General features: G+C 45.4%; 1 protein-coding gene across 1 annotated transcript; it reads right to left on the bottom strand.

Annotated features, from left to right (window-relative positions):
- Positions 1-1,583: 1,583 nt before the first annotated feature.
- On the bottom strand, positions 1,584-24,602 carry ZNF285 (zinc finger protein 285). The gene is given in 6 exon segments (XM_045442041.1): positions 1,584-3,776; positions 4,008-4,265; positions 6,448-6,574; positions 12,002-12,059; positions 23,309-23,462; positions 23,699-24,602. Coding segments are annotated over 5 exon segments (1,890 nt in total). The 5' UTR covers positions 23,362-23,462; positions 23,699-24,602; the 3' UTR covers positions 1,584-2,382.
- Positions 24,603-27,250: the final 2,648 nt, after the last annotated feature.

Raw genomic sequence — 27,250 nt, 5'->3', positions numbered from 1 at the left:
GAACATGGTCCCTTCTGAAATCATCTTTTCCCTCTTGTACAATTACACCCTAAAGATAAATTTTGTGAAGTGGAATTATTAGTTCAAGATGATGCACATTATACCCTTTGATACATGTAGATAAAACCCTCTCCAGAAATGTTGCACCTGTATTTTTTCCCCACTAATTGCTAGTTTTTCCACTCCATTATTGGCATTGAGTTATATTGATCCTTCACCGTTGCTCGCCTGAATTGGTAAGAAAGCAACACTTCAGGAATGGTTTTATTTGCATTTGAATGGCTGTTCCATGTACAAACCATAACTAGTAGGAAATTCTAATGTGAGAAAAAGTAGAAATAAAACATGGTACAAATAAGTTTCCATTATTTCTTATGGGGAAATTCGTTTTGATATACAAGTGCTTTGAAACACAAACATGTTTCCAGAACAAATAATGCTCACAAACCAAGGTTTTACGGTATACCTCCTCCTCCCAAACCCATCTATAGTCCCAAACTAAACCACAATTGTGGAAGGGACTTGACCAAACTAGCACCTTCTAAAACCCCATTATTAAACAAGACTATTGAGAAGTGCTGGGGCCAGCTTCTGACAATAAACAGCCTTGCCCTTCTGTAAGTTGTTAGTCACGTCAGTAAATATTAGTTTTACTGAATTAACTTTATTAAGACTATTTGTAGGACACCTGGTCTATTTCTTACTGCACGTAAGTGGTAAGCTGACAAACTTTTCTCATCGTTACACATTACAGAGTTTCCCTACTGCACGGGATTTCTGATGTCTATAGATTGCACTTTTGGAAGGCTTTACCACATGCATGTTACCTGGGCCACTTCTTTTTTTTTTTATTTAAAAAATTTTTTTAATGTTTATTTATTCTTGAGAGAGAGAGAGAGTGGGGGAGGGGCAGAGAGTGAGGGAGACACAGAACCAAAGCAGGCTCCAGACTCTGAGCTGTCAGCTCAGAGCCTGATGCGAGGCTCAAACCCATGAACCATGAGATCATGACCTGAGCCCAAGATGGACGCTCAACTGACTGAGCCACCCAGGCACCCCTGGAACATTTCTTTTTTATGTACACACCAATGAATGAAGATTCTCACTAAAGTCCTATCCACACCATTTTAGATAGCTGCACTGCCACATATGGCCATAAAGATTTAAAAGTTTCAGACTCTGAATTATGAAGTTGCTTTCTTATGCGAACTCCAATGACTATAAAATATGTTGCTGTTAAATCTCCCTGTCATAGTCAGTATAGCCTGAGCAATACTAGCAACAAATAAACTGTCAAAATGTCAGGACTATAACACAATGAATGTCTGTTTATGGGGCGCCTGGGTGGCTCAGTAGGTTAAGCGTCTGACTTCGGCTTAGGTCATGCTCTTGCAGTCTGTGAGCACGAGCCCCACGTCAGGCTCTCTGCTGACAGCTCAGAGCCTGGAGCCTGCTTCGGATTCTGTGTCTCCCTCTCTCTCTGCCCCTCCCCCACTCACGCTCTCTCTCTCAAAAATAATCATTAAAAATTTTTTTTTAATAAAAGAAAAATGTCTATTTATTAAAAAAAAAAAAAAAAAAAAAAAAAAGGTCTAACACAGATCAGATAGCCACCTTCCACCAATCCAGCCTGGAACAGCCTCTAGGAAACATTTCTAGGAAAGATGCCTGGAGGACATCACAAGATGTCTGTAAGGGTCAGGCCTGGAAGTAGCTTACATCACTTTTGCTCGTACTCTGTTGCTTGGAACTGTATCACATGGACCAGCTCTCAACTGCAAGGGTTTCTGGGAAACGAAGTCTCTTTACGTGACCAAGAAATGGAGCCAGCAAGATGAACACACAGCCGTGCCCATAAAGTATCACTTCTAGAGAGCCCCTCGCTGTGTAGAGAACCTTATGGGTTTGGAAACCTGAGAATATGGACTAATATTCTCACCACACGAATAACAATAACATGGGTTTCATTTCTGAGCACTCATTTTGAGTATCTTTCTAGCAGGTACACTCTTTAAAAAATCTACAGATTTTGGCTGGCCTGAAAGCCTCAGTGTACTCATCTCAATTATAATTTCCTTCCTGGGCATATCCACTCATGGAAATCTGATCTCTAATTATTGTCATTGCCACAAACCGTCCGTCCGTCAGTTATCACTTACTTTGCCACTGTAGCATGCGACAGTTGATGGGAGTCTTGCAGACATTGTTGAGATCCAGAGTAGTTCTCTGGAATGCTCTTATGAACCCCTGCTTCCGTGCCTCAGGACATCATGGGTGACAGTGTCCTTGTCCTTTGCTGCCCCAGCCCTCCCAATGGCCGAGTAAGCCTCTATCACCTTCAGTGCATGGACTTTCTTGGTTTCCTGATTGAACCCTGACTAACTACATTGAGAATGTTTCCGTCCTCTTGTGCAGTCTTTGATGAGTAAGAAGGTCTGAGCTGTAACGAAAGCCCTGGCCATCCTCACGATACACATAGTGTATCTCATCCATATGCACTCTCTGGTGAGCAAGAAGGTATGAGTTACGACTGAAGTCCTTACCACATTCCTTACACTTATAGGGCCTCTCTCCTGTGTGGCCTCTGAGATGCACTTGAAGATCTGAATTCCGACTGAAGCCCTTACCACACTCATCACATCTATACGGTTTCTCTCTGGTATGATCTCTTTGATGTAAGTGAAAATATGAGCTGTAACTGAAGCCCTTACCGCACACGTCACATGTATAAGGCTTTTCTCCTGCGTGAACTCTCTGATGAGTGTGAAGAACTGAACGGTAGGCAAAAGCCTTTCTGCACACGTTGCCTGTGTAGGGCTTCTCCCCTGTGTGGACTCTCTGGTGAATGTGAAGGTGTGTGCTTTGGCTGAAGCCCTTTCCACACTCGCCACACCGGTAAGGCTTCTCCCCTGTGTGCAGCCTCTGGTGGACTTGAAGAACAGAGCTTGAACTGAAGCATTTGCCACACTCACTGCATTTGTAGGCCTTCTCGCCAGTGTGGACTCTCTGGTGGACAAGAAGATTGGAGCTCTGATCAAAGCCCTTCCCACACTCCTCACATTTGTAGGGCTTTTCCCCTGTGTGCACTCCCTGATGAATACAAAGAAGGGACCTAAATCCGAACCCCTTCCCACACACATCACATCTGTAGGGCATCTCCCCCATGTGGACTCGGTGATGGTTGTGAAGAGAGGAGTTGTGCCCGAAGACCTTGCCACATTCGGGACATTTATAGGGTTTGTCTCCCGAGGGGCCCTTCTGGTATCTGGGAGGGTCTGCGCTCTGCTTGCAGCCCTCAGCCCACTTTTGATATTCATAAGCTTTGTCCTCTGAATGAGTTTTATAATGAACAGCAAGATCTGAGCTCTGACTGAAGTCCTTTCCACACTGGTCCCATCTACAAGACTGTTCTCCTACGTGAGTGCTGGGATGGACAAGAGGGTCTGCAACATCTATCTATCCCACCTCATAGTTATTACATTTGACAGGTTGTGGTACCACAGGGACTACGTTATGCACTGTTGACTTCACTGCCAAGTGCTTCCCACAGTCAGTGTATCTACAGGGATCTTCTTCTTTACATTCCTGGGAATCACCATGACCCCGTGATGTCTGACTGATGTGGCCATCACCCTGAGCGCATCCATACAGTGTCTGTTCCACGTGAATTCTCTCATATTGTCCTTGAGAATTCTGGTGCTCAGTCATGTGGGCTTCCTTCCAAGACTCGGGTGTAAGGACTTGTGTCGGGCCTTTCCACGCTGTGCCATCTTGATTTTCTTTTTAAAAATTTTTTTTTCAACGTTTATTTATTTTTGGGACAGAGAGAGACACAGCATGAACGGGGGAGGGGCAGAGAGAGAGGGAGACACAGAATCGGAAACAGGCTCCAGGCTCTGAGCCATCAGCCCAGAGCCTGACGCGGCGCTCGAACTCACGGACCGCGAGATCATGACCTGGCTGAAGTCGGACGCTTAACCGACTGCGCCACCCAGGCGCCCCTTGATTTTCTAAATTAATGGCCTTTATTACATAGTTCTCACTTCCAGAAATCTGAAGAGACACTCCCGCCCATTCTTCAGAGAGGAAAACATCTCCTTCTAAATACTGGGGACAATTTCCTTGAACAGTCATGATACACTCCTGACTCCCAGTTAATTCACTGATCCTTTGTTTCCAAATCGGCCAGCGGTAGAGCCCTTCTGGCGAGAGATAACTCAACCCTTTTCCCTGAAGATGTGAAATGTTGTCTTTAATCCTGTCTCCTATGAGGAGAAAAGAGAATTTGGCGAAGAGAACAAGTAAGTCATCCCTCCAGAGGTTTTCAGAAATGAAGTAGGATGGGGTGGGAAGTTGTCACTGGATTCTAGTCATAGAGGAAACAGAGCCACAGTAAGTCTAATCTGTGAACTGCCAGTTAAAAATCAGATGTTGCAGGGAAACCAAAAGAAATCTTGGGAACAATTTATAGAGAAAGAAATTCACCTCCCTGCTATAAGAGCAGCTGATAAGACACCTTTAATCACTTGGCTACAAAAGGTACGGGGGAGTCTTCCCATATGATTCATGTTCTTTGTGTGTGTATGTGTGTACGTCATAATAACGGAGTGCTAGACATGGTGACAGACATAAACGATCACAAAGACCTTCCAAGATACTGTATAAAGTTGAAGAAACAAACAAGTCCTGTCTCCTGCTAATGTCCCTTCCTTCACATCACTGTCACAGGAGGTGGGATTATCATGTATGTTTCTATACCACCTGTACAACTGTATGTGGTGGATCTAAAACAACAATGGGGATTGAGATGGGGATAATATTATGAAATAAAGTTCTTGGGGGAGGTGGGGGAGGCACATGTACACCTTTGAGGCAGGCTTAAAGAGACAACAGTTTCTCTGAGATTCTCTAGATTCCATGAAGAGATAAAGTCCACCAAGATCCTGTAATCCAGCCAGTGATGTTTTTTCTTTTCTTTTTTCTTTTCTTTTTTCTTTACTTTTCTTTACTTTTCTTTTCTTTTCTTTTCTTTACTTTTCTTTTCTTTTCTTTTCCTTTTCTTTTCTGGTAACTAATCTCTATTCCCAATGTGGGGCTTGAATTTATGACCTTGAGATCAAGAGTCACATGCTCTAAGATCCTGTCATCGACTTCCTTAATATCTCCTCTTTAGATTATCTAAACTGCAGAAAATCAAATAGCCATCACTATGAGAATGGACAATTGGAACTGTCAACGGTCTGGCCCCCAGGGAAGCAAGATTGTACTAAAGGGCCATAAAATGAAGGGAGATGAGGTAGAAAAGGGTGGTCATACCCTTGGCACCCTACAATGGGCTTCAGAATGGCATGAACACCATGATCAAGACCATCTGGACACTGCTTCTGGTTCGATGTCATTTCTGAGTCATTTTACTGAGTGACTTTAATTTGGAAGGTGGTGTCAGAGAAAGGGGGACTTTGAGCTGCCCACCACAAGCTTACAGCAGCAGTCTGCCAGTTGTTTTGACTGTATCCACATTAAGAAACGCACTTACACTGCGACCTAGTACACACAAATAGACACAGACTGTTAACTAAAACAGCTTTATCACCTGATACTTACCTCACCAGGTGCAATGTACTCTGATAAAGTCTGTCGTGTTCTAGTCCATGAATCTGTCTTGCTTTTTAAAAACTGCTGATTATGATAGAGTAACTTGATTTCAGACTTACCGACAGTGCTGAATCCTGCACATTGGGCCTACGTCTATAATCTACAGACACGGTGGTACCTCGTTTCATGTGGTCATTAAAAACACAGCGTCTAAAACCAGATTAGGAGGGTTCAAATCATAGCTCTTACAAACTGTGTGATCACGGGCAAGTTATTTACTCCATGCCTCAGTTGTTGCTTTGGTAAAAGGAGGCAAGAACAGCAACTATCTCATAAACTAAACCAAGGTCATATGTGAGCCCCTGAGAAATTAAAAGTAGATATTCATCAACAAGAAAGCAAACAAGCTGACCCTTATATCGCAGTCACGACATGCCGGATCCTGGTTTAGTTCCTTTCACACTCCTTTGCCCAAAATATTGCAAGGGACCGAGGCCTGTGGTAGTGTGTGAACTTCATCAACCTCACTTTAAGAAACAGGAGAAAAGAATGACAGCCTACAACGAGAGGAGGTCAGGGTGGGCTCACTAACTGTATAGGATGCCCACGGGCCAGCGGGTACAGGCCTTGAGAGCTTCCTCACCAACACTTCCACAAGGGGCCACCCGCTCACATCTATCTAACACTCACTGACTTCAGGTGTCTTGTCTGCACATCCCTCAGGTTTTCTCTCCAGTGGCCAAAGCTTCCCTTTGTGCTCCAACTGGAATACTCTCTCTGCTGTGAAGCTGATTATTTGAGGAAACAGGACCAGTGGTTTGCTGCTTGGTTGCAGAGGGTTGCTGTCCTCACCCACTGAGACAATGTTCCTAAAGTTCTCCAGCATCACGTCCTGGTACAGGTGTATCTGCGCCTTGTCCAATAGCACCAACTCTTCCTCAGTGAAGACCACAGCCACATCCTTGAAGGTCACAGTTTCCTAAAACATCAAGCACACACCATATTGATGACCCACAAATGACCACTGGCAGACGAGCACAACCGGAAGCTGTGCCAGTCCTTAGGTTATTGTCTTTCTGCTCCAAACTCTGGTGTTGAAACCACACACTTTGTAATGCTGGAGCTGAGATTCTGCAAATCACACTTTGAATTTGGCAAGTGGCTCCATGTGAGGCTCAGACACTAGGGGGCGCAAGAGGGATTTTGTAAGGCTAAGAGAGAAAGGGCCTTCACTCGCTCCTGCCTGTTTGCTTCCTGTTCCGGTATCACCTCTCTCATGCTCTGTTCTGCCGGTGACAGCAGTCCCTTTCCGCAGGGATGGCTGAAGCCACTTTGCAGTTTCCCCAACATTTACAGAACCAGTTTCATTGTTCCCCACGTCACAGACACCAGTCCAGCCAGCCGGTGTCCCCTCATCAGAAATCTGGGTCCGTGACCGGTGGGCTTCTTCTCTGAGCTCAGACATACCAGCCAGTCAGCACCGCCTCCTCACAATTTTGTGTTTCAGTGCCACAAGGCCCCTCCTCCAACTTTCTAAGTTCCAATAATTCAATCTCTCCCTTGTGTCCCCTCAGCCTGGCTGGCAGTTTTTATGCAGCTGTTACTTCTGTGATACTGTAGAGTTCTCTCTTCACCCCTTCAGTTACCTGGTTAACAACTCCCATACCTAGTGAACAATTCTTTCTATTAAATTCTTCCTGTTCAAATAGCTAGTGTCCCTGAACAGGCCCCTCCTAGTACAAAAGAAATGAGAAACACAGAAGAAATTCAAAGTTTTAGGTAGGCCAAGTGTCGCTTCCATCCTCCACATTGCCTGTGTCCCCCTGTTAACCATCCAGGGTCGCACAAAGAATGTTAAGCATCCACGAACATCTGTCTTTGAGTGCTTCTACGAGCGTTTCTATAACATAAATTCCTAGACAAGAGACCACTGAGTTACTTGGGCAAGCATACTCTACACTTTGATATTATCCAAAATGTCCTCCAAAAAGGTTGTGCTGATACACTGGCCTAGCAGTACCTAGGTGTTCATTCCCCCTCATAAACCAAGACTTGGCATTTTATTTTCTCTGCCATGGCAGATAAATCTATTTCTAATGGAGTAAGCAGACAAGGCAACCAAAAGCATTGGCTGCCAGATTAAGGGAAAAAAAAAACATAAAAAGGAAATTATTGGGACAATTGGGAGCATTTGGGTATCAGCTAACTATTAAAAAATAATAGAATCATGGGGCGCCTGGGTGGCGCAGTCGGTTGAGCGTCCGACTTCGGCCAGGTCACGATCTCGCGGTCCGTGAGTTCGAGCCCCGCGTCGGGCTCTGGGCTGATGGCTCAGAGCCTGGAGCCTGTTTCCGATTCTGTGTCTCCCTCTCTCTCTGCCCCTCCCCCGTTCATGCTCTGTCTCTCTCTGTCCCAAAAATAAATAAACGTTGAAAAAAAAAATAATAGAATCAGTAGTGGAATTACTGGATCATATGGTCGTTCTATTTTAAATTTTATGAGGAAACTCCATAATGTTTTCCACAGTGGATGCACCATTTTTCATTCCCACCAACAGTACACAAGGGTTCCTTTTTCTCCACATCCTGGTCAACACTTGTTATTTCTTGTTTTTTATTTTAGCCATTCTGACACGTGTGAGGTGATATCTCATCGTAGTTTTGATTTGCATGTCCCTGATGATGAATGGTGTTGAGCATCTTTTCACATGTCTGTTCGCCGCCTGTATATCTTCTTTGGAAAAATGTCTATTCCTAGGGTGCCTGGTTGGCTCGGTTGGTCAGGTGTCCAACTTCAGCTCAGGTCATGATCTCACTGTTTATGAGCCTGAGCCCCACATCGGACTCTGTGCTAACATCGCAGAGCCTGGAGCCTACTTCAGATTCTGTGTGTGTCTCTCCCTGCCTCTCCCTGCTCTCTCTCTCTCTCTCAAAAATAATTAATAAACATTTTTTAAAAATGTCTATTCCTATCTGCTACCCATTTTTCAATTGGATTATTTGGGTCTTTTTGATCTTTTTGGTCTAAGTTCTTTATATATTTTGGATATTAACCGCTTATCAGATATATCATTTGCAAATATCTTTTCCCATTCATTAGGTTGCCTTTTTTATTTTGTTGATGGTTTCCTTCTCTGTGCAAAAGCTTTTTATTTTGGTGTAGTCCAAACAGTTTAATTTTGCTTTTGTTTTCCTCCCCAGAGGAGACATATCCAAAAAAATGTTTCTATGGCCAATGTCAAAGAAATCACTGCTTATGTTTTCTTCTAAGAATTTTATGGCTTCAGGTCTCACATTTAGGTCTTTAATCCATTTTGAGTTTATTTTTATGCACAGTATTTACCCAAAGGAAACAAAAACACTAATTCAAAAAGATATACACACTCCTACGTTCATTGCAACATTATCTGCAATAGCCAAGATAAGGAAGCAACCCAAGTGCCCATCAATAGATGAATGGATAAAGATGTGGTATACACACACAGAGATACACACACACACACACACACACACACACACACACACACTGCACAATGGTATATTACTCAGCCATAAAAAGGATTGAACTCTTGATACCTGTAACAACATGGATGGGCCTAGAGGGCATAATGCTAACTAAAATAAGTCAATCAGAGAAAGACAAATACCATATGATATCACTCACATGTGGAATTTAAGAAACAAAACAAATGATTAAAGGGGAAAAAAGGAGGGGCGCCTGAGTGGCTCAGTCGGTTGGGCGTCCGACTTCAGCTCAGGTCAGATCTCGCGGTCCGTGAGTTGAAATCTTAATCCCCCAAAGTGATAGTATTAAAAGGTGAAACCTTCTGGAGGTAATTAGGTCATCAGAGTAGAGCCTCATGAATAGGATTGATGCCCTTCTAAAAGATCTCCCAGAGAGCTCACCCTTTCTGCCATGTGAGGACACACAGCAAGAAGATGGCCATCTATTGATGACAAAGCGGGCCCTCACCAACACCAAATCTGCCAGCTACCTGATTTTGGACTTCTTAGTCTCCAGAGCTGTGCAAATAAGTTTCAGCTCATTAACCACCCAGTATATCTTAGCAGCACTTCTCTCCTCGGTAGGAGGCAACAAAAAGGAGTTGGAGCGAGCAGGCCAGGAACCAGAGATACTGGACAGCCCAGTGGGATAACTCTAGGGAGAAGGGGTTAGGAATGCAGGCTCACCCAGCCTAACCCCCTTCTCCCTTCTTCGTCTCAACACTCTGGGAAAAAAAAACACCCAATTCCCACCACCCTTTGCAGCCGAGTGGATTCTTTGCTGGGATCCTATGCAGAGACTGCCATATAATGCCGGTACAAGGACTGTCCAAAAATATTAATGACCCAAATTTATAAACCAATACAGATACAATCAATGACTTAAAAAATCTTTTTCTCAGCACACAGCACCATTTATGAAGTACTCTTGTAAAATCTGGGACCTGAATTTATTCAAGTGTTTCGTGCTTCCATTTGTAGGAAAGATTATAGCTGGAGGAACCCATTGAGTGACAGCAAACAGAAGCATTTTTGAGATAATCGGGGAAAATTGATTATTGCCTAGGTATTAGATGATACCAAAGAACAACTTGATAATCTCAGTCATTTTTTTTCTGCCGTCAGTAGAAATACATACTGAAGTATATAGAGGAGAATGGTAACTTAGATCGCTATTTAACAAAATTCTCTCACACTCCCCAATGCCACTACAAGACCAGAGTGCATTTCATTGCCCCGTGACTTTGGATTTGGCTCCACGACTTGTTCCAGCTCTGAGCCTAGGCCTTTAAGAGGTCTCGAATGTTTCCACTTGCTTCCTTCCTCCTCTGCCACCACCCAACACATCCAAGCTAACGGATAAAACTGCTACCACAAGCAGAATGCTACCAAATAAATATCTCTGGCACTGACTTTGGGACCGGGCAGTAATGGTTGAGGAAACTGTTAGCAGAGGCTGGAAAAATGGTCGCCTGGGTGATACAGTGTGAAACACTTGGTAAAACAGTTGCTGGCAATAATTTAGAAGCTAGAAAATGTCCCAAAGGAGAAGGGGTGGCCTCAGGCAAGATGGTGTCCAGGCAGAGGAAAGGAGCGGGAGCGCATTTATGTTAGCTTGCACCCGAGCTGCTCTAAGAAAGTAATGGGCTCAGAACAAAACCAATACAAAACAAAACAACGTGCTATCGGGATCTTCTTTTAAAATGCTTTGGGAAAGAAAAAAAGGAAAGTGAAAACGAGATCGATGAAGCAGATGTGGCAAAACGTTGAACCTGCGCTCTACATCGGCATTCATAGTACTCTTTTCCCTTTTTGTATATTTTCATAATTAAAACATTTTTCATGATTTAAAAAAATCACGGCTGCACCCTCGGATGGCCTTTTTGATGCATCAACTTGGCTAGACTACGGTCCCATTATTGAAGCAAAAATTAATCTAGGTGTTGCTGTGAAGATGTTTTGTAGAGGTGATTAAAGTCCATAATCAGATGACTTTGAAGGAGATTATTTTAAATAATCTGGGCGGGCCTGACTCAATCAGTTGAAGGGCCTTCAGACCAGAAGTGAGGCTTCCCTAAGAGAAGAAATTCTACCTGTAGACAGCAGTCCCAGTCTGTATCTAAGAGTTCCAGCCCGCCCTGGGATTTCCATTTGCCCTGCATCCCGCCCCCACCCCCAGTCACATAAAAGAAATCTCATCCAAATCTCTTCTTACTATATATCTCATGTTGTTCCTACTTCATTGGTTGAACCCTGATGGACATATACCCATTCAAATCTTGCTACTTATGTGGACTGGACCCCGCACTACCCAGAGTGTGGTCATGTATGTACTGACCACGCACTCGAATGTTGTGGCAATGCTGCATTGCTATAGAAGTTTCTGGGGCGCCTGGGTGGCTCAGTCGGTTAAGCGTCTGACTTCAGCTCAGGTCACGATCTCACGGTCCATGAGTTGGAGCCCTGCATTGGGCTCTGCACTGACAGCTCAGAGCCTGGAGCCTGCTTCCGATTCTGTGTCTCCCTCTCTCTCTCTGCCCCTCCCCGGTTCGTGCTCTCTCTCTCTCCCTCTCTCTCTCTGTCTCAAAAATAAATAAACATTAAAAGCTTCTGGATTCTTCCTTTTGATTGCTGTATTGATCTCTCTGTGACAAGTAGCTCATGGACTGGCACTTGTGTGCGAACCACACTTGGAATAGCCTGAACTAGACATCCTGACATCTCTGAGCCTGTTCCTTCCTTTCTGCAAAGGGAGTTAACACCACCTCTCTCACACAGCTGTTAGGAGCAAGGTGAAGTGTCTAAGACACAGCCGCCACTCAAAACTTGGCCATTTCCTTTCAGAAAATAGCTCCCCAGAAGGGACGTGGTATTTAAGAGGGAGAAAGGAAACCTTGACTTACCCGGAACTTAACCATACTGTCTTCCTCTTGGAAAGAGTGGGATCCCGAGAACGCAGAACTGCAATGAGTTCATGACCTGAGCCAAAGTCTGACATTTAACCAACTGAGCCACCCAGGTGCCCCTGTCCTGGTTTCTTCTTATCTGTACAATTTTTTCACACATTCTTCCCTCCCAAGGTATCTTTACCTCTCTTCTCATTCTCAACGGACTGAATCTCACCTCCTCAAGCCTTCTCCCCTGCCCGCATTCCACCCAGGCTCTCCTGTCACTCCCGTCTCACTCCTCAAACTTTTCGGTCAAAACTGCCATGCTTTTCCTTTTCTCAGACTTGCGAATGTGTTGACGTCACCTGCATCCTAGTCATTCCGGAAAACAGGCTCCAGAATTTCTGACTTGGAGAGTGATCTCAGCATGACGGGGGAACCTTCTTTTGCTTCCACTTTCACATGCAAGTTACTCCTGTGTAACCAGGACCTGGAAGCTGAAGAACTTTCAGTTAGCTAAGATCTTACAAAACAACCTCTCTCCAGCACCCATTCTATGCTCTGGGACCCTGTGACTTTTGCAAATACTGATGACACAGCTACAACATGGAAGGCACACTCTGCTCTGGAAAAGCTCACAGGATGGAGCAAGGAACTCTCTAGATCTGCTGGTGGACAGAAGCAGGTAGAAGGAGGCCCTGGGAACTTGGCACTCTACATCCACTCAACTCCTTTCCCTGTCCTGCCTGTAGCAGGAGACCCCCTTGCCCTCCAGCTTCCAGTTGAACTTAGCCAATAGGGCAAGTCAGCAGGAGATCCAGGGAAGGGACATGAGTGAAGTCAGAGTATTTCGCCAGCTCTTTCCTGGAGTTGCTTTGGACTGGCTGTTTCATACCCCTTGACCAAAGGTCACAGCACCTATCAGTGGCCCTCCTCTGGTAACTGGCTCCTCCCTCAGCCCTTCCACCCTAGGGACAACAGTCCATGACCCTGCTCTGAGCAGATCTGGGATATTGCAAGATCGTTTCTTGATTACCACACCCTGCCCACACCTTGGTAAACTGCCCCTTCATTTTAAGCTCGTCTCAACTTACCATTCTGACTCTGGTGTTTATTTCCTATCTGAAAAACTCTGTAAACATGGTAGCCTCTGGCCTTCCAGGAAAAACTGAGTGTGTAAAATTTCTGCTTTAGGCACTGTGGGAACCCCAAAGATTAAAGGATAAAAACCAAAGACCATGTCTCTGTCTTCTCAGATAGTGCTTCTCAAAACTACCTGGGGGCGCCTGGGGGGCTCAGTCAGTTAAGAGTCCAACTTCAACTCAGGTCATGATCTCATGGCTTATGGGTTCGAGCCCCATGTCGGGCTGTGTGCTGACAGCTCAGAGCCTGGAGCCTGCTTCAGATTCTTTGTCTCCCCCACCCCCTCTCTCTCTGCCCCTCCCTGGCTCTCACTGTCTCTCTCTCAAAAATAAACATTAAAAAAAAATTTTTTTTTTTTTTTTTTTTTTTTTTTTTAAAGGATAGAGTTTTCTCAACATTTATTTATTTTTGGGACAGAGAGAGACAGAGCATGAACGGGGGAGGGGCAGAGAGAGAGGGAGACACAGAATCGGAAACAGGCTCCAGGCTCTGAGCCATCAGCCCAGAGCCCGACGCGGGGCTCGAACTCACGGACCGCGAGATTGTGACCTGGCTGAAGTCGGACGCTTAACCGACTGCGCCACCCAGGCGCCCCAAAAAAATTTTTTTTTTAAACTACCTGTTGTGAGAGGTGTGTGGGTAGCTCAGTTGGTTAAGCATACAACTCCTGATTTCAGCTCATGTCAGCATCTCAGTTTGTGAGATTGAGCCCCGCATCAGACTCTGTGCTAAGCATTGGAGCTTGCTTGTGATTCTCTCTCTCTCCCTGTCTCTCTCTGCCTTTCCCCTGCTCACACTTGCTCTCTCTCTCTTTCAAAATAAATAAATAAACATTAAAAAAAAAAAAAACTACCTGTGGTGAAGGACCAGTTTCATGTTATTTTCACTGTTATTTTCATCTGTCACTGACCAATATTTTGGTAAAATACAGTTAAAAAGAAATTTCTAACTGGACAGTAACATGCAGAAAAATTAAACTGGACCACTTTCTTACACCATACACAAAAATAAAATCAAAATGGGTATAAGACCTAAATGTGAGACAGGAAACCATCAAAACCCTAGAGGGGTAAACAGGCAACAACCTCTTTGACCTTGGCTGCAACAACTTCTTATTCAACATGTCTCCGAAGGCAAGGGAGATAAAAGCCAAAATGAACTACTGGGACCTCATCAAGATAAAAAGCTTCTGCACTGCAAAGGAAACAATCAACAAAACTAAAAGGCGACTGACAGAATGGGAGAAGATATTTGCAAATGACATATCGGATAAAGGGTTAGTATCCAAACGATATACAGAACTTACCAAACTCAACACCTGAAAAAAAAAAATAATCCAATGAAGAAATGGGCAGAAGACATGAACTGACACTTTTACAAAGAAGACATCCAGATGGCCTACTGGCCACACTGACACATGAAAAGATTCTCAGCGTCACTCATCATCAGGGAAATACAAATCAAAGCCACATTGAGGTACCACCTCACACCTGTCAGAATGGCTAACATTCACAATTCAGGAAACAACAGATGTTGGCGAGGATGTGGAGAAAGGGGAACCCTCTTGCACTGTTGGTGGGAATGCAAACTGGTGCAGCCACTCTGAAAAACAGCATGGAGGTTCCTTGAAAAATTAAAAATAGAGCTACCCTGTGACCCAGAAATAGCACTGCCAGGAATTTACCCAAGGGATACAGGAGTGCTGATGCATAGGGGCACTTGTACCCCCAATGTTTATAGCAGTGCTTTCAACAATAGCCAAACTATGGAAAGAGCCCAAATGCCCATCAACTGACGAATGGATAAAGAAGATGTGGTTTATATATACAATGGAACACTACTTGGCAACGAGAAAGAATGAAAGCCTGCCATTTGCAGCAATGTGGATGGAACTGGAGGATATTATGTTAAGTGAAATAAGTCAGTGAGAGAAAGACAGATATTATGTTTTCACTCATATGTGGAACTTGAGAAACTTAACAGAAGACCATGGGGGGAAGGGAAGGGGAAAAAGTGGTTTCAGAGAGGGAGGAAAACCCATAAGAGACTCTTAAATACAGAGAACAAACTGAGGGTTGATGGAGGGGGAGCGGGGGGAGAGGGAAAAATGGGTGATGGGCATTGAGGAGGGCACTTGTTGGATGAACAATGGGTGTTGCATGTAAGCGATGAATCACGGGAATCTACCCGCAAACCCAAGAGCACACTGTATACACTGTATGATAGCTAACTTGACAATAAATTATATTTAAAAAATAAAATAAAATAAAATAAAAATACGGAAAAAAGTAAAAAGAAATTTCTAGAAAAAGTACATACTTAGGCATACAAATTACAAGCCCATTTTTAAATCATCAGATTGATCAGTTATCATACAATTGCTAGAACTGATACACAAATTTTTCAAGGTTTACACTCAATTTCTGAAATTATCTGGTCACAGACCAATAACATTTAGCTCTCCGACTGGCCCCAGTCTGCTGGCCACCCCGTGAGCAGCTTGCAGGGTTACAGGATCAGGTTAATAGAATACAAAATGACTTTTTGGCAAATCTTCACCCTTTCCCCCCACTCCTTTACTACCTCTTGTAGAAAGCATGAATCGCCTTATTCTGGGGTCCCACAAAGATTTGTTAAACCCCTAAGTACAGTGCTAATCGCATTCTGATCTGAGTCTTGAAGCAGGACAGAGACCAGGTCCCCACGGCAACCTCTGGAGGGGAAGAGGAGCTGCAGGGAAAGCAACAATTGAATCTGGAACTTCAGGTGCCAAGAAACACAATCAGAAAGAGAAGCCCCGGGACTCCTGGGTGGCTCAGTTGAGCACCTGACTTCAGCTCAGGTCACATGATCTCACAGTTTGTGAGTTTGACCCCACATGGGCTCTCTGTGGTCAGCACAGAGCCCGCTTCAGATCCTCTGTCCCTCCCTCTCTCTGCCCCTACCCCTTGTTCTCTCTCTTTCTCTCTAAAAAATAAACATTAAAAAAAAAAAAAAAAAAAAATATATATATATATATATATATATATATATATATATAAGCCCCGAGTTTTCCCCAAAACCCTGCTTCCAGATTCCTGACTCTTCTTTTTTTTTTTTTTAATTTTTTTTTCAATGTTTATTTATTTTTGGGACAGAGAGAGACAGAGCATGAATGGGGGAAGGGCAGAGAGAGAGGGAGACACAGAATCAGAAATAGGCTCCAGGCTCTGAGCCATCAGCCCAGAGCCTGACGCGGGGCTCGAACTCACGGACCGCGAGATCGTGACCTGGCTGAAGTCAGACGCTTAACCGACTGCGCCACCCAGGCGCCCCTCAGATTCCTGACTCTTCTTAGAAGTTCCAGAGGATTCAAAACTGAGAGAGATGTGCCTAGCAATCCTGCGTAATCATCTCAGGAACGGGACAAAGACCATTTCTTCTGTGTGCATGAGGGTGAATGTCATGTGATAATGTCAAAGTGGTTCGTCTATAATCTGTATCTGAGTCGGAGGGCTTTACGAGAGCTGGCTTCAGCCCTCAGCCCTCAGGGCTTGTGGCAGGACGGCAGGCAGGGCTGTCTCTAGTCCATGCCAATATGCCTTTGAGCATATTAGAAAATGTATCCCTTCTTCAAGATACTTTTCTTCCACCTGTTGGAAAATTCTTATCACATACTGATTTTTGTTAGAATAAAGCAACGGAGCACTTTTATTGCTACTTGCTGAAAATTGCACGTATGTCCTATGTGAATAGTATGCCTTTGATGTGGTCTCCTTGTGCAGTACGCAGCCTGCACAGATGTGCATAGCCGCCCTACCCCCAGAAAGCCTGTCCAAAAACTTAAAGGCTAGTGAGACATGGCTGTGTGCACATGACAAAGCCTGTCACTGGCCAGTTCAAGTGACTATGAAGTATAGGACTATGGGAGGGCTTTTCTAGTGACCTTCCCATATCCCCTGCCCATGGGGATCAGTCTTCTGTGGTCAGACCACAGGATCTGGTACTGACGTCCACTACAACACTTTTCATATCCTACTTCAATTTTCCTGGTTACTTTTTGCTTCCTCTCCTGTAACATGTGCTCCTAATGACTAGAAATTGTATCATTCGTGTGCATATGGCAAGTTTAGCATGCAGTAGGTGTCAAATGAATGAATGAATGGAGAAGTCTGGGCCTTTGCCTGACTCAATTCTCAGACTGAAAAGATCAGATCTTGAGATCAAAGGTGCAAGGGAAACCCATGCATTGGGTATATGACCCATGCATCGAACGCTGACTAGGAGAAAACGCAGTAGAGCCTGGCTGTTTAAAAAAAAAAAAAAATTAGACTCTGAAACCAGACTCCCTGGGTTCAAGGCGTGGCTTTGTCATCCACCGGCTGTGTGCCCTTGGTCGAACCAGCTCCTGGTGCCTTAGTTCCTTCCTCTGTACAAGACAGGATATCAAGAGAACCTATTCCTAAGTGTCATTGTGGGAACTCAGTAAGTTATGACGTGCAAGGTGCTCAGAGTGGCGCCTAGCACACAATAAGGAGTCAGTAAGTGTTGTGTACTGGGCTGTATGCTAAGTGCTCCAGATAAAAATGTAAGATTCAGTCCCTGATCAGGGTGCCTGGGTGACTCAGCCCGTTAAGCCTCTGATTTCGGCTCAGGTCATGATCTCGCGGTTTCTGAGTTCAAGCTCCTCATCGGGCTCTGTGCCAATAGCTCGGAGCCTGGAGCCTGCTTGGGATTCTGTGTCTCCCTCTCTCTCTCTGCTCCTCCCCTGCTCACTCTGTCTCTCTCACTCTCAAAAATAAACATACGTTAAAAAAAAAAAAAAAACTAAAATTAAATAAATAAATAAAAATAAAAGACATCCCTTTGGGGCACCTGGGTGGCTCAGTTGGTTGGTGTCCAATTGGCTCAGGTCATGATCTCGCGGTTTGTGGCTTTGAGCCCCATGTCTGGTTCTGTGCTGACAGCTCAGAGCCTGAAGCCTGCTTGGGATTCTGTGTCCCCCTCTCTCTCTGCCCCTCCCCAGCTCGCGCTCTGTCTCTCTGGCTCTCAAAAAAAAAAAAAAAAAAAAAAAAAAATCAGTCCCTGATCTAAAGGGGAGGCAAACTACGGGGTAGAGAGGTGAGCCAATAAATTCACTGGAATGTGAGAAGGGCTGCAGCAGATGTGGCTGCACAAAACTGAACAAAGACACAGGGAACAGAAACCCGACACAGCCCGAGAGGGCTCCAGGCTGTCAGGGAAGGCTTTCGAGAGATAATTGAACTGTAGCTGATGCCCAAAGAAACAGAAGGCATTTGCCCAACTGACAAGGAAGGAGAAGGCTAATGAAGAAGTGGCAATGTGGGCGAAAACACACACATGGGCAATGCTGCGGTCCCACCAAAGGCCAGGAAGCACATGCGTATAGACTAGAACAGAGAGTCACAGGGCCAAGTCCCGCTAAGACAATGCCGGAGACATTACCAGGGGCCGATCCTGAAGAATCCTGAAGAGTTTCAACATTGTGTTACTATTATTATCATTATTTTTATTATTATTATTATTATTATTATTATTATTATTATTAACCTTCAAGTACCAGTTTGGGTGTTACTCCCGCAGGAAGCCCTCCTTGATTATCTCCACCATATCACGTACTGTCTTCATCCGTTCAAGCCCCTATAACAAAACTACCACATACCGCGTGGTTTATAAAGAACAGAAATTTGTCACAGTTCTGGAGGCCAGAAGCCCATGATCACCATTAGGTGAGGGCCCTCTTCTGGATCACAGACTTCTTGTCATCTCCACCTCTCCTCACAGGGTGGACCAGGCAAGGGAGCCCTCTAGGCCCTCCTTTATAAGGGCATTGATCTCACTCATGAGGGCTCTTGCCCTCAGGCCATAACCACGTTCAAAGCCCTGCCTCTTTTTTTTTTTTTTTTAATATTTTTTTTATTTTTATTTTTGAAGGAGAGAGAGACCGAGCGTGAGCAGGGGAGGAGCAGAGAGAGAGGGAGACATAGAATTTGAAGCAGGCTCCAGGCTCCGAGCTGTCAGCCCAGAGCCCGACGCGGGGCTCGAACTCACAAACTGGGAGATCATGACCTGAGCCGAAGTCGGACGCTTAGCCGACTGAGCCACCCAGGCGCCCAAAGCCCTGCCTCTTAATACCATCACGCTGGGCCTTGGGATTTCAAACATGTGAATTTCAAGGGATCCAAACATTCACACCATGGCAGATGCCGACTGTGGCTGGCATTTCTCCTATCGTAGCACTATACTGTGGTTGTTTCATTATCTTCCACCCTTGGCCATAAGCTCAGAGAGAGCAAGGATGGCATTGCCTCGTCCAACACATATTTATTAAGTGCCTACTGTATGCCAGGCAGGGATCTAGAAACTGAAGATACAGCAATAAGGCTTATGGAGGGAAAAAAAAATGGGGCAGGGGGATAGGGAATGAAATGGGGTGGTCAGGAGAAGCCTCACGGGGGTGATCTGTGAGTAAAGACCTAACTGAGTAAAGGAGTGACCAACACAAATATCTGTACAGAGAACATTCTAGACAGAGCGTACAGCAAGGGTCAACACCCAGAGGTGGCAGCATGCGCGGCACGTGGCTAAAGTGGAGCGTGTGAGGGAAAGAATAATCAGAGACGAAAGAAAGGTAAATGTGAGCCAGATGGTATGCGGTCTTCTAGGCCGTTTTAAGGCTTTTGGCTGTTATCCTCATTACGTGGGAATAAAGGCAGGGCTTTTGAACAGAGGAGTGACATGATCTAACTTAGGTATCAATACGGTTATTCTGACTGCTGTTAAGAATGGACTAACAGTGGGGCGCCTGGGTGGCGCAGTCGGTTGAGCGTCCGATTTCGGCTCAGGTCACAATCTCGCGGTCTGTGAGTTCGAGCCCTGCGTCGGGCTCTGGGCTGATGGCTCGGAGCCTGGAGCCTGTTTCCGATTCTGTGTCTCCCTCTCTCTCTGCCCCTCCCCCGTTCATGCTCTGTCTCTCTCTGTCTCAAAAATAAATAAACGTTAAAAAAATAAAAATAAAAAAAAAAAGAATGGACTAACAGTGGCAAGATGGGAAGCAGAAGACCAGATGGTCGGTTATCACGACAATCCCAGCAAGGGATGATGGCGTCTTGGGTCAGGGACGCGGAGGTGGAGGCAGTGAGAAGTTGCTGGAGTCTGCGTTTATAATGAAGACACGGTCACTGGGCTCTGTCGATGGCTTCCATCCAGGGTGGAAGGCAGGGGGTGGAGGCTTTGGTCTTGTTCACTGGAAGGATGGAGAAGGTTTTGTAGAGCCAGGTTTTGTAGCCAATTAGGAGCTCAGTTTTGGAAATAGTGGGTTTGAGGTGTTGAAAAACACACCCATAGCGTGAGAAGTAAGGCAGAGGATTCATTTTCAGAAGTACCAAACAAAAGCTGGGCAGTCTAGTTAACAGTAGGTTTACAAAGTACTGGAAATATGTATAAAACCCCACCCTGCCCGGACCCACAGCGGAGTCCCAAACCCTTAGAAACTTCACTTCCTGGTCCTCCTTCCCCTCTCTGTTTCGCAGGCTTATTTTCAGCGGCTTATTTTTGTGGACTTTGCAATGAGCATGTGCCAAGGAATAAAGGGAGGAGGGACTGAAAGTCTCTGGTCATCTCAGGGAATGTACATTTGTTCTAATCAGACCGCTTTATGGCATAGGCATATGGGCATAGGCAACGCCTCGGTAAGGCTGAGACCTCTGTAGTGCTCAGCCAATGAGGAATCAGGGGAGGGGCTTCACACTAGGAGATAAATTGTCTGCTGTAACTGCCCCGAGTGTGGCTGGCCCTCAGACACCAGCTCTTGCAAGAACGTTGATTAAAGCCTCACTTCACTGTGCTCCCAGTCTCCTTGTCCCTCCTTTGATTGGGTCGGTGGGCTGATTTCTCACTCATATTTACAGAGATGGAAGAAAAAAATTATCCCCTTCACAAGAGACAAAAGACATAAAATACCTATGAATCAATTTCATTAAGAATACGGGGGCCTGGGTGGCTCAATCAGTTAAGCAGCTAGGAGCAAAATTCAACCTTTCTATGCTTCCTCAGAGCACTTCCTAGCTAGTTCATTGTAAAGCTGTTTCAAAAACATTTTATCATAAAAATTTCAAACACATGCAGAGGTAGACAGACTAGCAGAATGAACCCCCAGGTACCAATCATGCAGCTTAAGCAATTATCAACGCGTGGCCACTCTTATTTCAACCATACTGCTACCTATTTCCAACGTACTCACTTATTATTTTGAAGCATACCCCTGACACCATATTCATCATATTGTCTACTCCAAACATACGTCATTACATAGTTCTAAAAGATGTGAAATAGTTTTTTTTTTTTTTTTTTTCAACGCTTATTTATTTTTGGGACAGAGAGAGACAGAGTATGAACGGGGGAGGGGCAGAGAGAGAGGGAGACACAGAATCGGAAACAGGCTCCAGGCTCTGAGCCATCAGCCCAGAGCCCGACGCGGGGCTCGAACTCACGGACCGCGAGATCGTGACCTGGCTGAAGTCGGACGCTTAACCGACTGCGCCACCCAGGCGCCCCAAGATGTGAAATAGTTTTAAAAGTGCTAACATTACACCTCAAATAATTAACATCAATTCTCTAATTTTATCAAATGGAGAGGCAGTTTGACTGCAACCGAACAATTTGCCATTCTTTATGTCTAATCAGCCCCAAAGGTTGCATTCCCTGCCTCTCGGCATGCAAGGTGAGGATGGGGCTAATAATTTGGGGCAGTTCTTTTCAAACCGTATTCAGAGACTACTCTAGATGTCTAACTAGAGGGAGGAGAAAAGCCAAGAGGTAAGCAGAGTTAGGGCTCCCCGGAAAAAGACAGAAGAGACATAGCTGGGTTTTTTTGTTTTGTTTGTTTGTTTGGTTTTGGTGGGGGGGGGGGGGGGGAGGGTGGTTGACACAGGTTCTTGACATAAGAAAAGTCATATTTATGTCCTGGCCCTCTTGTGATCTAAGCCTGACTGGCACCTGACACTACTTGCCAGAAGCACATTTCTTGCAGAACTCCCTGCGATATGTTGAAATTGCAGAATAGACCTTGGTAGTTAACGGTTTTAAGGGAACAACAACAACAAAAAAATGTAAGAATACACAGCCACTTTCAGGCCACGAGATAGCCTAATCATATTTGGGACAATAAATCGATGGTAAAACTCCCAGTGCTGACTCCAAAGTGAAGTGTGGCCTGAAGCACATTCTTGAGTAATCTTTGCAGGATCTAAACCCCTTTGAGTACCCAGATCCCAGACCAAGTGAGGCCAGAGAATTGATGATGCTGACCCTTGCCGGCCCTCATGACTTCAACCAACTAAGACCCGGACTCGCCCACTTTCAGATGACTTTTGCCCCACTGCGCAAGGCCCTTCATGAATATGTATGCACCCTTAGCTTAAAACTTCCCCAGTTTTATTGTTCCAGGAGACACTGCTTTGGGAAATATCCCGGGTGTTCCCCTTTACTCGTTGCAAGTAAAATCCTTCCTTTTCCTTTTCTCTTTTTTTTTGTTTTTTTTGTTTGTTTGTTTTGGTTTTTGGTTTTTGGTTTTTTTGGCTTGGTTGTGTCCTTTAGCTCAACACTTACCAAGAGGTGAACCCAGTTTGGGGTAACAAGATACCCCCCTGGAGACAGAGCTACCAGATGCCAAGCCCAGCGTTCAGAAGCCAAGATTCCAGAAACTTTGGGGTGCTGAGCCCGAACCGCCCCCCTGCCAACCCCAGGGATGAACAGCCCAAGCCGCCCCCCATACTCGGAGATGAACTGCTGGGCCCGTCCCTCTCCCCAGTCGGGGACGCCTGGCCCCGACCATTATCCCCCAAACATGAGCCAACGCCCTCCGGCCCCCCCGCCTGGATCTGGAGATGAACATTCCAAGACTGACACCAATCCCGACGCGGGGATGCACAGCTCCTACCTCCAAAACCTGCAGAGGCACTACCGGAGTCAGTCCCCCCAAATCCAGCTCAAGCTCGCCCACCTCTTCCCAAGGAATGCCGGGCGAGCACCTCAACACTCCGCCCCGCCAAGAAGGCTCTTTCATTGGCCACCAGTCCCCGCTTCCAACTCCTCCCATCTAGCAACAGGGCGCGATCCCGACTATACACCCTCCACCCCTAGCGCTTCCGACCGGGGCGCGGTCCGGGCTGGACTCACCTCAGCGCCCCAAACAAGGTCGCCCACGGCGCCCGCCGGAGCCCAAAACGCATGCGCAGGAAAGTCTGCGGACTACAATCCCCAGAAGCCCCTGCGCCGCAGCAGCCAGGAGGCCCGTGCCCCTGCCGGGGTCACCCGCACGCCAGTCATTTACCTGAAACGAAAATAACAACAATCGCAAGAGTGGTAAAATACCGGTGAAATGCTAGCAATAATGAAAACAAATCACTCTCCCCCCGTGATAATAAAGGAGAGGCAAGATTCTCTTACCACCTGGAAATGAGCACTTCTTCCCATTTTAGTGAAAATCCTTTACAGGTTCTTAACTCTGCAGACATACCCTTTAATTGTATAAACACGCAATTTTTCAACTAAAATGTATTTAAATACCCTTTTCACGGCTTGTTTCCATTGAAGGGGACTCTGGAAGATCTTCCACACTTCAGAGCTGACATAGTCCTGTGATAGGTTTCTCCTTCTCTGAAGCAGAAAGAATTAACAACCAGTGCCTTCTGTTTTTAATCAGGGGATAGCTAGCACGAGTCTGGGTGGGTGGTGGGTGGAGGTCTTATAAGAGGCCTATTTCTACAAATCACGAAGACACGGGAAGTTTTCAGATTCCTTTTGAGGAGTCTCCGCTCTTGGAACTTACTTTTTGCATTTTAAGATTCCTGTTAGACAAAGTGTCTTTCTTTTTGTGCCATCATGGGGTAAGAAAATTGTAGGATTTCCCTAGAGGCCCACAATTCTCGCCTGGAGGAAAGCACCAAAAACAAAAACAAAACAAACAAAAAAAAAAAAAAAAACCCAAAACAAAACACAAAAACAAAAAACAGGTGAGAACACATTCTCTCTTTGCTAGCTCTGGTCCTAGACATGGGAGATAATTGAAGACCCCCATCGCCATGCCTTGGCAGGAGCTGGAGAAATAATATCCAACTATCAACTGGCATTGCAACTTAGGCACATAAAGAGAACAGCAAAATTCTTTTGGCCTATCCCTGTCTATTGATATCTTGACATTAGTTTCCTCATGATGGAAAAAAAAAAAAAAAAGTGCAATCTTCCAGGGCTGGGAGTCATCCTTAATTTTGGCAGATACTAAGTCTTTTTACTGGATAGAGGGGGATGTTTTCTTTAACGTGCTTCAGTAATATCTGCCATAAATACGTCAATTCTCCACGTTTGCATTAATTTATTCTGTAGCCTCTCCTTTCTTTTTAACATACATTTTTTTAACATTTATTTATTTTTGGGAGACAGAGAGTGAGAGGGGAAGGGGCAGAGAGAGAGGGAGACACAGAATCTGAAGCAGGCTCCAGGCTCTGAGCTGTCAGCAGAGAGCCCAGCGTGGGGCTGGAACTCACGGACCGCGAGATCATGACCTGAGCTGAAGTCGGACGCTCAACTGACTGAGCCACCCAAGCGCCCCTTAGCCTCTCCTTTTTGACCTCTCTCCTATTACTTTCTCGCTTGCCCACTCTGCTCCAACCACAGCGGGCTTAATGGTGGTATCCCCAGTGCTTAGACCCACAGTGCCTGACACATAGTACCTCTCGATTCATCAAATTTCAGTCAGAAGTAACAATTCAAGAGATAAAGATGATATGCATGTACTCCTGATGGCCAAATTGCATGACACCGTGTTACACCGGGACCCTGGGGTCCAAGGCAACAACAGGCTTAGGTGTTTTCAGTGCTGTGAGCAACACAGCTGGATGCAGGAGATCTCCCAAGTGTGTGAATAACTCCACTTTAATGTCTGACCTGCTATCCTATCACCTCATCCTAGTGGGTGCTGGTAGATTACCTCACCAAATTGGCATGCTTTCTTCGCCATCTGGTGATGGAATAATACTAGGCTGGGTTTTATACCTGAAACATTTACATTCAGGCGAACGACTGTCCTGAGGAACAGTTACACCTCGTCTGGACCCACAAAAGCTGCTTGGGGATAGGTAGCTTAAATCTCTGACTCTACCTTATAAAATGACCACATGTCAACCTGTTGCTAGGACACAGCCTTACTGTCACAATACACTTTATACTCTATACCAGACTCGTCTCCCCAACCAACCCACTTCCGTTAGAGCCAACTCGTTCAACATCATTCTTGGTATGCTACCGATCATTCCGTCGCTGACTCCACTCTGCAGATGGTGCTCTTACAACTCTCCAAACGCCCTGAAACTTGAATTCACCTTTCTACCATATGACATTCAAAGAATGACAACAGAGTAACACCTCACTTCACTTGCTGCTGCTGATTTTGCATGGAAAGCACTGTGCTTTTACACCCAACGCAAACCAGTCCATAGCGGTTACAGCACTGCCCTTGACTCTCTTGTAGCCCTTGCTGCCACTGAAATACCAGCAGCCGATTGGCAGCTGGGTAAGCTGTAGGCAACCCAGTGGCATCTCAAGGCCAGCCTCCAGCAGGTAGAATGATCAGTGCACATCTACAAAAGTTGACTGTTGCCACAACCATTCCAACCGTGTGATTCTCCCACGCTTGTTAGTAGGTATGGTAGTTTCGAGACACACCCACGAATTCTCTGGTCCTCCTTCCAGGAGGCCTACTGCCCCTTCCCATAAACTAGTGGCTCCGACGGAACAGAAGAAAGCAGAAGTGATGGCGATTTCAGGGTCAAAAAAGGCACTGTGGCTTCTTGCTTGCTCTCTCCCCTCTGCTCACTTGCTCTGAGGGAAGTCAGTTGCCCTGTCACGAGGGCTCTCAGGCAGTCCTGTACAGAAGCCCAGGTGGTGAGGATCTTAGACCTTTTTCAACAGCCACTGAGGAACTGAGGCCTCCTGTTCAAGGCTGTTTTGTGCCCAGAGCCATCTTGGAAGCAGATCCTTTAAGCCCTGGTCAGGCCTTCAGAAGACTGTAGCTGCAGGCAGCATCTGACAGCCAGTTCCAGAACACTGGGGACGTGCTGCCCAATTTTAAGAATCTGAGGTCCTCCTTTGGAAAGCCAGTAAGCGAGTTGAACTCTTCGACCACAAACCTTGAAGGTCTGAGGTGTAGGAATGGCGTCTACACTGGCTCTTTGGCTCTAAAACCCACCCCACGATTGGAAAGAATCACCCTGCTGCTGTTCCATAAAATCCTGGAGATTTTCTTCAAGCCCCCTTCTGAAAGCTAACCATTGCACTCTGCTCGACTCCCAGACATGCTAACTATTCGCTTAGATAGAAGGTGCCCCTTGCCCACCTCCCTGACGTTCTTTGTCTAGTAGCCCAGGCAGCAGAGAGGAGCTCAGCCTGGACTGTGCCCCAGGTCTCGAGCCTCCCGGATGAAGAAGTCAGACTACTGGGAATGCCCTCTGCGAAGCCAGGCTTGGGGGCTCACTGGTCCCAGAGGGTCAGGATGCAGACTGGAGCACCACAGCTCCTCCCGGTTCTCCGGATCACCTCGTTTCTGCCCAAGCCAAAAAAAATGATGCAGCTTCTGAAAGTATCTAAATCACAAATTTCTCAGTTCATTTGTATACCTTATATTTGGTACTAGGCGCTAAGTAAACAGTAGAAAAAGCCAAAAAAAAAAAAAAAAGAAAAAAAAGTATAGAGGTTGTAACAGGGATCTTTGACCATAAGGCACTGTTCCACCAGACTCATTTTTTTTTAAAAAATAGCTTTACTATCGTTATAAAACTGATATATACTCTTCGTGAAAAAGTAAAATGCATAAAAGTACATGAATGTATTACATACCCCGCATCCCACTTGCTAGAGATATGCAGTTATCATACTAACCTTTCACATTTTTTTCTTTTCTCTCTCTCTAAAACATACACACACAAAACCATACCAACAAAAGGGAGTCATACTAAAATTGTTCCACAACTCTCCTGACTCACAAAATAGTTTGTGGGCAACCTTCAATGCCACTGTAGGCACTGAATATTTTTAGTGGTTTTCGCTCATTGACATGTGCCTTTA

Source organism: Leopardus geoffroyi, chromosome E2, assembly GCF_018350155.1.
Source record: "Leopardus geoffroyi isolate Oge1 chromosome E2, O.geoffroyi_Oge1_pat1.0, whole genome shotgun sequence".
NCBI lineage: Eukaryota > Metazoa > Chordata > Mammalia > Carnivora > Felidae > Leopardus > Leopardus geoffroyi.
Note: the sequence above shows the minus strand (reverse complement) of the source record. Positions and strands in the feature narration are given on the sequence as shown.